The 10,000-nt window shown below is 49.2% G+C and overlaps 1 protein-coding gene across 1 annotated transcript in view; it reads right to left on the bottom strand.

Moving 5' to 3' along the window:
• Nucleotides 1–7,065: 7,065 nt before the first annotated feature.
• LOC142256231 (sodium/potassium-transporting ATPase subunit gamma-like) overlaps nucleotides 7,066–10,000 on the bottom strand; it is a 24,170-nt gene continuing 21,235 nt past the window's right edge. The window contains exons 5-6 of the mRNA XM_075327810.1: nucleotides 8,970–9,010; nucleotides 7,066–7,881 (exon numbers count right to left, since the gene is read on the bottom strand). Coding sequence (XP_075183925.1) covers nucleotides 7,862–7,881; nucleotides 8,970–9,010 — 61 coding nt within the window. The 3' untranslated portion in view covers nucleotides 7,066–7,861. The remainder of the gene's footprint in view (nucleotides 7,882–8,969; nucleotides 9,011–10,000) is intronic.

The following is a 10,000-nucleotide window of genomic DNA, read 5'->3' on the forward strand; positions in this document are numbered from 1 at the left end:
CACATATCTTTCATCATTGTGGCCATAGAGTTCTATTTGAACCAAAAGTAGAAATAGTACCAGCACAAATCCATTAAAAATTTGTTTCAATTTAATGCAATGCAAAAAGGCATAAAAACAAGAAGGTAGGTGGATTAAAATTCAAAAACTGATACAAGACAGGTAGAGAACGCGTTTCGATCTTGTATCAGTTTTTTTATTTTAATCCATCTACCGTCTTGTTTTTATGCCTTTTTTGCATTGAATAAAATTGAAACAATTTTTTTACGGATTTGTGCTGGTACTATTTCTACTTTTGGATTATCCATGGAGCTGCTCTGCACCGTGCACTTTATCAGGTGAGCTGAAATGTGATTTTCTAGTTCTATTTTACCCTCATCGGTCCACAGGACTTGTTTCCACAATGCATCAGGCTTGTTTAGATTTTATTTTGCAGACTTCTGATGCTAAATTTTATTGTGAGGACGCAGAAGAGGTTTTCTTCTGATGACTCTACCATGAAGGCCATATTTGTGCAGGTGTCTCTGAACAGTAGAACAATGCACCACAACTCCAGAGTCTGCAAAATCTTCCTGAAAGTCTTTTGCAGTCATGCAGGGGCTCTGATTCACCTCTCTAGCAATCCTACCAGCAGCTCTCACAGGAATATTGCTTGGTCTTCCAGACTTTATCTTGACCTCCACCGTTCCTGGTAACAGACATTTCTTCATTACATTTGGAACTGCGGAAAGGGCATCTTGAAATCTTCTTATAGCCTTCTCCTGCTTTGTTGGCCTTCTCCTGCTTTGTTGGCCTTCTCTATTTTCAGAGTGCTAGGCAGCTGCTTAGAAGAAGCCATAGCTGCTATTTTTTTTTTTTTGGTACAAGGTTAGAGGAGGCTGGGCTTGTTACACTTGTATCCATCATAACTGAGAAAAAGTTAAAGCAAAGTTTGATACTAAGAATATTAATAAATGAGGACAAGCCAAGCTTTGGAGCTTATAATTAAGAACCTCCTGACATCTTACCTGGAGATACCGGGAGGATGAGGATGAGGAGCAGCAGGCCGGGGACGTTCTGGGGAGGAAGAAGAGAATGACATCAATACTTTTCTAACTCCTTTCCTTCTGAAGTTGAGCAGGATAGGAAGTGGCATAGCACTAGAAGCGCCACTATTTATAAACATTGGTGCTATATTTAGTAAATACAATAAACTTTGTAACTTTTATTGTTTTTCTTTTCTGTATTTACTTCTATTTCTCATCCTGTGTAATCTACAAAAAAAGTTACTACCTGGAAACAGTCAGCAATCCGAGTCCTAGTTCTCACATCTACTTTTAGGGCCTCGTTCCAATTTTGGTCTCCATTATGATGGGACCCTATCTCCTCAAGGTGAACCCCTGAGATCCCTAAGTTTGTGCCGCCGCACCCCTGACACCCTAGAAATGATGGGAGGTGCGGAGGCGTCTTCTGCCGCCTGCGGGTTACAGTCAATGGTTCTCTGTGTTCTGAAGTAACCGCGGATTAGTAACAATGTTACATTGTTTCCGTCTTTGTGTCGGTCCCTTTTGTTTCCATCCTGTGGTTTCTTACCTTAAAGTTTGGTGGATTTCGCATGTAGGAGATCATGATGGACTCGTCCAGATGTGCCGGGGCCCCGAGTAACCTGAGAGCTGCAGAGTAGTGGGGTGACGGCGCTCGTAGGGGGGTGCACGGGGAGGACGAGAAGAATCAGCTCTGAACACGTGAACCTCGTGCGTCTAACATTAGAGGAAGTAACGCCGTGAGCAATTTCCTCCACTCGCCACATCCTACATGACTAATCCTGTGCACTGCGAGCGAGAACCACACAGGAGGCAAAGCCCCCCAAAATCCACTGCCACAGGGAGGAACCAGGGACAGAGGGGCAGGGCTGCTGTATCTAATCCATCATATGCTATTGTTTTCAGAGCCGTGTATCTAATCCTATCGTGTATGATATTGTCTGCTGAGCCGATGTATCAAATCCATCATATATGAGCCGCTGCATCTAATCCTTTCACACCAGATAGGATTAGATACACAGCTCAGCAGACAGTATCACACAGGATAGATTAGATACAGCTGTTCAGCAGACAGTATCACACAGGAGAGGATTAGATACACAGCTCAGCAGACAGTATCACACAGGAGAGGATTAGATACACGGCTCAGCAGACAGTATCACACAGGAGAGGATTAGATACACAGCTCAGCAGACAATAATCCTCTCCTGTGTGATACTGTCTGCTGAGCTGTGTATCTAATCCTCTCCTGTGTGATACTGTCTGCTGAGCCATGTATCTAATCCTCTCCTGTATGATACTGTCTGCTGAGCTGTGTATCTAATCCTATCCTGTGTGATACTGTCTGCTGAGCTGTGTATCTAATCCTATCCTGTGTGATACTGTCTGCTGAGCCGTGTATCTAATCCTATCCTGTGTGATACTGTCTGCTGAGCTGTGTATCTAATCCCTCTCCTGTGTGATACAGTTCCCTGAGCCGTGTATCTAATCCTCTCCTGTGTGATACTGTCTGCTGAGCTGTGTATCTAATCCTCTCCTGTGTGATACTGTCTGCTGAGCTGTGTATCTAATCCTCTCCTGTGTGATACTGTCTGCTGAGCCATGTATCTAATCCTCTCCTGTATGATACTGTCTGCTGAGCTGTGTATCTAATCCTATCCTGTGTGATACTGTCTGCTGAGCTGTGTATCTAATCCTATCCTGTGTGATACTGTCTGCTGAGCCGTGTATCTAATCCTATCCTGTGTGATACTGTCTGCTGAGCTGTGTATCTAATCCCTCTCCTGTGTGATACAGTTCCCTGAGCTGTGTATCTAATCCTCTCCTGTGTGATACTGTCTGCTGAGCTGTGTATCTAATCCTCTCCTGTGTGATACTGTCTGCTGAGCTGTGTATCTAATCCTCTCCTGTGTGATACTGTCTGCTGAGCCATGTATCTAATCCTCTCCTGTATGATACTGTCTGCTGAGCTGTGTATCTAATCCTCTCCTGTGTGATACTGTCTGCTGAGCCATGTATCTAATCCTCTCCTGTGTGATACTGTCTGCTGAGCTGTGTATCTAATCCTATCCTGTGTGATACTGTCTGCTGAGCTGTGTATCTAATCCTATCCTGTGTGATACTGTCTGCTGAGCCGTGTATCTAATCCTATCCTGTGTGATACTGTCTGCTGAGCTGTGTATCTAATCCCTCTCCTGTGTGATACAGTTCCCTGAGCCGTGTATCTAATCCTCTCCTGTGTGATACTGTCTGCTGAGCTGTGTATCTAATCCTCTCCTGTGTGATACTGTCTGCTGAGCTGTGTATCTAATCCTCTCCTGTGTGATACTGTCTGCTGAGCCATGTATCTAATCCTCTCCTGTATGATACTGTCTGCTGAGCTGTGTATCTAATCCTATCCTGTGTGATACTGTCTGCTGAGCTGTGTATCTAATCCTATCCTGTGTGATACTGTCTGCTGAGCCGTGTATCTAATCCTATCCTGTGTGATACTGTCTGCTGAGCTGTGTATCTAATCCCTCTCCTGTGTGATACAGTTCCCTGAGCTGTGTATCTAATCCTCTCCTGTGTGATACTGTCTGCTGAGCTGTGTATCTAATCCTCTCCTGTGTGATACTGTCTGCTGAGCTGTGTATCTAATCCTCTCCTGTGTGATACTGTCTGCTGAGCCATGTATCTAATCCTCTCCTGTATGATACTGTCTGCTGAGCTGTGTATCTAATCCTCTCCTGTGTGATACTGTCTGCTGAGCCATGTATCTAATCCTCTCCTGTGTGATACTGTCTGCTGAGCTGTGTATCTAATCCTATCCTGTGTGATACTGTCTGCTGAGCTGTGTATCTAATCCTATCCTGTGTGATACTGTCTGCTGAGCCGTGTATCTAATCCTATCCTGTGTGATACTGTCTGCTGAGCTGTGTATCTAATCCCTCTCCTGTGTGATACAGTTCCCTGAGCCGTGTATCTAATCCTATCATGTTAATATTTCAAGTTTTTCTTTTTTCCAGTAATTATTGATTTATACATGAACAGCAGCTGGTTTGTGCACAGCGCAGCAGACGGCGCTCGGCTGTTGAAGGGTTAATAGTGCGGTGCTTCTCCGCGCGCGCAGCAGCAGCAGTGGGGCCGGTGACGCATTGCACAGCAGATCCTCTCTGAGGGGTTAATACTGCAGCACATTGCAGGGCTTCTCCTTAGCGCATAGACCCTGCACTCTTTTGGGTCTGGCCATCGCAGGGTTAATGGTGGGGGCTGGGGGCTTCCCGCTGCAGGTGAAGCACAGAACAGTGAAATCCCTGCTCCATTATTTATCAGCCTCATTTAATAATTCACCGTCCTCTGTGCAGAAATAAAGAGAGGCGCGGGGTGGAGGCGCCCGGGGGCAGATGGGGGGGCTCCGCTCCTCTATGATCTCAGTTTAGGTTTTATTCATTGATTTTTATCATGGCAGCAGGTGCCCGAATATCCCCCGAGTCTGTTGTCCTCCCGGAGTCTAGTGTCCCCCTCCCGGAGTCTAGTGTCCCCCTCCCGGAGTCTAGTGTCCCCCTCCCTGGGTCTGGTGTCCCCCTCCCTGGGTCTGGTGTCCCCCTCCCGGGGTCTGGTGTCCCCCTCCCTGGGTCTGGTGTCCCCCTCCCTGGGTCTGGTGTCCCCCTCCCGGGGTCTGGTGTCCCCCTCCCGGGGTCTGGTGTCCCCCTCCCGGGGTCTGGTGTCCCCCTCCCGGGGTCTGGTGTCGTCCCTCCCGAGGTCTAGTGTCCCCTCCCGAGGTATAGTGTCCTCTCGGAGTTGTCCTCGTCTGCACGGACTTTCCTGTACATCTGTTTCTAGGAAAGTTTAGGGACAACACTACAGGTTTATGCGTTTTAGGGGAATAGAGGGTCCGCAATGGCCCCCGCATTACAAGGGGTGAAGCTGAGGAGCTGATGGTCATCAGAGCGCAGAGGAGCGGTCATGTCATCTGCACCCCCTGCGGCTCTGACCCAAGGGCTTCTGTGAAAACTGTTCGGCTCCTTACAGTTCACCCTTCACGGTGGTGCTTTATGAGTTCTCCTCAATATGGCGCTATCACCTGTGCTTCCAGAGTGCAGCTCTTTCCCCTGCTCACCCCCCACAAGTCACTTATCTGGGCTCCACTCGAGGTGGCTTTATTATATCTGGGCGCCAAATTTAAGGGAGATTCTGCTATCTGGACTTTTTCCCGGGGCTTGGCTCTGCTACCTTGATTCTTTCCCGGGGCTTGGCTCTGCTACCTGGATTCTTTCCCGGGGCTTGGCTCTGCTACCTGGATTCTTTCCCGGGGCTTGGCTCTGCTACCTGGATTCTTTCCCGGGGCTTGGCTCTGCTATCTGGACTCTTTCCTGGGGCTTGGCTCTGCTATCTGGGCTCTTTCCTGGGGCTTGGCTCTGCCATCTGGGCTCTTTCCCGGGGCTTGGCTCTGCCATCTGGGCTCTTTCCCAGGCCTTGGCTCTGCCATCTGGGCTCTTTCCCAGGCCTTGGCTCTGCCATCTGGGCTCTTTCCCGGGCCTTGGCTCTGCTATCTGGGCTCTTTTCTGTGCCTTGGCTCTGCTATCTGGGCTCTTTCCTGGGGCTTGGCTCTGCTATCTGGGCTCTTTCCCGGGCCTTGGCTCTGCTACCTGGGCTCTTTCCCAGGGCTTGGCTCTGCTACCTCGCCTCTTTCCTGGGGCTTGGCTCTTTCCTAGGGCTTGGCTCTGCTATCTTGGCTCTGCTACCTGGGCTCTTTCCCGGGGCTTGGCTCTGCTACCTCGGTTCTTTCCTGTGGCTTGGCTCTGCTACCTGTGTTCTTTCCCGGGCCTTGGCTCTGCCATCTGGGCTCTTTACCTGGCCTTGGCTCTGTTTCCTGGGCTCTTTACCGGGCCTTGGCTCTGCCCCAGGGCTTGGCTCTGCTACCTGGCTTCTTTCCTGGGGCTTGGCTCTGCTACCTGGGCTTTTTCCCGGAGCTTGGCTTTGCTACCTTGGTTCCTTCCCGGGGCTTGTTTCTGCTACCTGGGCTCTTTCACAGGGCTTGGCTCTGCTACCTGGGCTCTTTCCCGGGCCTTGGCTCTGCTACCTGGGCTCTTTCCCAGGGCTTGGCTCTGCTACCTCGCCTCTTTCCTGGGGCTTGGCTCTTTCCTAGGGCTTGGCTCTGCTATCTTGGCTCTGCTACCTGGGCTCTTTCCCGGGGCTTGGCTCTGCTACCTCGGTTCTTTCCTGTGGCTTGGCTCTGCTACCTGTGTTCTTTCCCGGGCCTTGGCTCTGCCATCTGGGCTCTTTACCTGGCCTTGGCTCTGCTTCCTGGGCTCTTTACCGGGCCTTGGCTCTGCCCCAGGGCTTGGCTCTGCTACCTGGCTTCTTTCCTGGGGCTTGGCTCTGCTACCTGGGCTTTTTCCCGGAGCTTGGCTTTGCTACCTTGGTTCCTTCCCGGGGCTTGTTTCTGCTACCTGGGCTCTTTCACAGGGCTTGGCTCTGCTATCTGGGCTCTTTCCCGGGCCTTGGCTCTGCTACCTGGGCTCTTTCCCGGGCCTTGGCTCTGCCATCTGGGCTCTTTACCTGGCCTTGGCTCTGCTTCCTGGGCTCTTTACCGGGCCTTGGCTCTGCCCCAGGGCTTGGCTCTGCTACCTGGCTTCTTTCCTGGGGCTTGGCTCTGCTACCTGGGCTTTTTCCCGGAGCTTGGCTTTGCTACCTTGGTTCCTTCCCGGGGCTTGTTTCTGCTACCTGGGCTCTTTCACAGGGCTTGGCTCTGCTATCTGGGCTCTTTCCCGGGCCTTGGCTCTGCTACCTGGGCTCTTTCCCAGGGCTTGGCTCTGCTACCTCGCCTCTTTCCTGGGGCTTGGCTCTTTCCTAGGACTTGGCTCTGCTATCTGGGCTCTTTCCTGGGCCTTGGCTCTGCTACCTGGGCTCTCTCCCTGGGGGTTGGCTGTGCCATATGTGACTGATATCGGGAGCTGCCCTGACTCCATTATCGCTGACCACTTTAGGGGTACATTAGCCCCTTTTAATATATTCAATTATCAATCCCAAGACTCAAGAATCACAGAAGACCAAGAAATTATAGAAATAACTTATTTTATTGGCGCGTCTGGGGAAGAAGAGCAAAAAAATCTAATTTGCATATATAATCCATGCGCATATATCAGATATAGATCTATCCTCTTACAGCCATTTATTAATATAGATTTATGTCACATGCTATATACAAATAATTTAAGGGGGGAGTTGCTTTTTCCCACATCCAACCAATTAACCCATTCATTCGTGGAAGAGAGACCTGCAGGAGAGCAGCGGCGACAGACTTTAGTCATCAGCGGCAGACCAGGCGGAGTGCTAGCTTTCTATATTATGGGATGGGGGTGAGTATAACCCATAAACCCCATATCTTTTAAGTTTAGGATGAGATTGGGAATCTTTCCAATTTTTTGGGTTGCTGCTTAGACCCTACATTCTAGGTGTGGAGGTGATGGGGGAGGGGAGGAGGTAGCCTGCAGCTTTGTGCTCAGATTTGATATTCTGGGAGGATATTCCCACTGGATGTGTCTGCTCAGCCACAGCGCCCCCTGTCTGAATCTCTTGGTGCATCTCGCCTTCACGACGCATGTTTCGGGTTGGAGGTGTCTTGGAGTCCGTCTTCTAGGAGGAGGAGAAATGGAAGCTCTGTGTGTTGTGTTTGTGGCCGTGGGAGTGGGGAAGTCACGCAGGGGAGAGACACGCATGCATTGAACACGCTATCCGGGACATTGACATTGATGGGTGGCAAATTCCTTTTGATCCCTTCCCCCATCGTTACATGACGAGAAGGGTCCAGAGACTGAATCCTGCAGCAGAAATGAAGGGTGGAGGACGGTGGACTATACGCTTCCGGCAGGAGCTGAGGGGGAAAAAGATACAAAAAGGAGGGAATTGATACATTGAGAGATCTCGCCAAGGCCTTCACCCCCTTTACAGGTCTAGGACATCCCCTCTTCTGTTCTAGAAATCTGGCCCTGCCCTCATTCCTTTCTGGCAATCTGGCCCTGCTCACCTTCTTTTCTAGAAATCTAGCCCTGGCCACCTTCCTTTCTAGAAATCTGGCCCTGCCTTCATTCCATTCTAGATATATGGCCCTGCTCCCCTTCTTTTCTAGAATTTTGGCCCTGGCCACTTTCCTTTCCTGAAATCTGTCCCTGGCCTCATGCCTTTCTAGAAATCTTATCCTGACTACCTTAGTTTCTAGAATCTGGCCCTGTCTTCATTCCTTTCTAGATATCTGGCCCTGCTCTCCTTTTCTAGAAATCTTGCCTTGGCCACCTTCCTTTCTAAAAATCTTGCCCTGGCCACCTTCCTTTATAGAAATCTGGTCCTGGTCCCCTTCCTTTCTAGAGATCTGGCCCTGCTCCCCTTCCTTTCTGGAAATCTGGCCCTGCCCTTGTTCCTTTCTGGAAATCCGGCCCTGCCTCCTTTTCCTTTTGGAGAAATTTGGCCCTGCCTCTTTCCTTTGGAGATTTCTGGCACTGCCCCCCTTTCCATTGGCATTGACCCTGTTACTTTCTAGAAATCAGTTCATCCCCTCTTTTCTTTTTTCTAGTAATCAGGCAGCACCCCCATCAGGAAATCAGCCCCATCCACATTTTTTTTTTTTAGAATTCTGGACCCATCTACAGACTCTTCATGAAGTTAGACCATACTCCTCTGGAGTCTTAGTGCCTAGGACCTGTTCAGATGGGTCATTTACTCTAAATTAGGGGTGGGGGGCTACACAAAGCAGAGATCAGCTGCTACAGAAGAGCGTCTCTGTCTGGAGGACCGAGCAGTGAGACCTGTGTAATGCATCGGTTCTCCTGTGGTGGCGCTGCAGAAGAATGACACACCTGCAGATTTCGAGGTGATCGCCAGAGGACAATCCAAGATCCGCCACTAATTATACCAACACAAAAAAAGATTGTCCAAAGTGATGAGCTCTTTGAAGGATCCACTTACTTTGAGTTTGTAGAGGCTGCCGTCCATCAGATTGGGATCCACTGAGGCGGGAAAGCAAAAAAGAAATTCTTTATTAATATCTTTATATTAAAATATTTGATATAATTTGCTTTATCCATGAACTTTTAAAGGCCCCAATCAGAGCAGCTCTGAAACAAAGTGCTGCCCCCTGGTGGCAGCTGTAGAGAATTACAGAAGCTGCAGTGTGTCAGATTTTACCTGGTGAATGTTCATGCCCTCTAGTGGCAGCCGTATAGAATTACAGAAGCTGCCGTAGGTCAGATTTGCCTTGGTGAATGTTCATGCCCTCTAGTGGCAGCCATAGAGAGTTACAGAAGCTGCTGCATGTCAGATTTTCCTTGGTGACTGTTCATGCCCTCTAGTGGCAGCTGTAGAGAATTACAGAAGCTGCAGTGTGTCAGATTTGCCTTGGTAAATGTTCATGCCCTCTAGTGGCAGCTGTAGAGAATTACAGAAGCTGCAGTGTGTCAGATTTGCCATGGTGAATGTTTATGCCCTCTAGTGGCAGCCATAGAGAATTACAGAAGCTGCAGCATGTCAGATTTGCCTTGGTGAATGTTTATGCCCTCTAGTGGCAGCCATAGAGAATTACAGAAGCTACAGTGTGTCAGATTTGCCTTGGTAAATGTTCATGCCCTCTAGTGGCAGCCATAGAGAGTTACAGAAGCTGCAGTGTGTCAGATTTGCCTTGGTAAATGTTCATGCCCTCTAGTGGCAGCCATAGAGAGTTACAGAAGCTGCAGTGTGTCAGATTTGCTTTGGTAAATGTTCATGCCCTCTAGTGGCAGCCATAGAGAGTTACAGAAGCTGCAGTGTGTCAGATTTGCCTTGGTAAATGTTCATGCCCTCTAGTGGCAGCCATAGAGAATTACAGAAGCTGCAGTGTGTCAGATTTGCCTTGGTAAATGTTCATGCCCTCTAGTGGCAGCCATAGAGAATTACAGAATCTGCAGTGTGTCAGATTTGTCTTGGTAAAATGTTTATGCCCCCTGGTGGCTGTTTTATTGAAT

This window comes from Anomaloglossus baeobatrachus, chromosome 11 (genome assembly GCF_048569485.1).
Source record: "Anomaloglossus baeobatrachus isolate aAnoBae1 chromosome 11, aAnoBae1.hap1, whole genome shotgun sequence".
Classification (NCBI taxonomy): Eukaryota; Metazoa; Chordata; class Amphibia; order Anura; family Aromobatidae; genus Anomaloglossus; species Anomaloglossus baeobatrachus.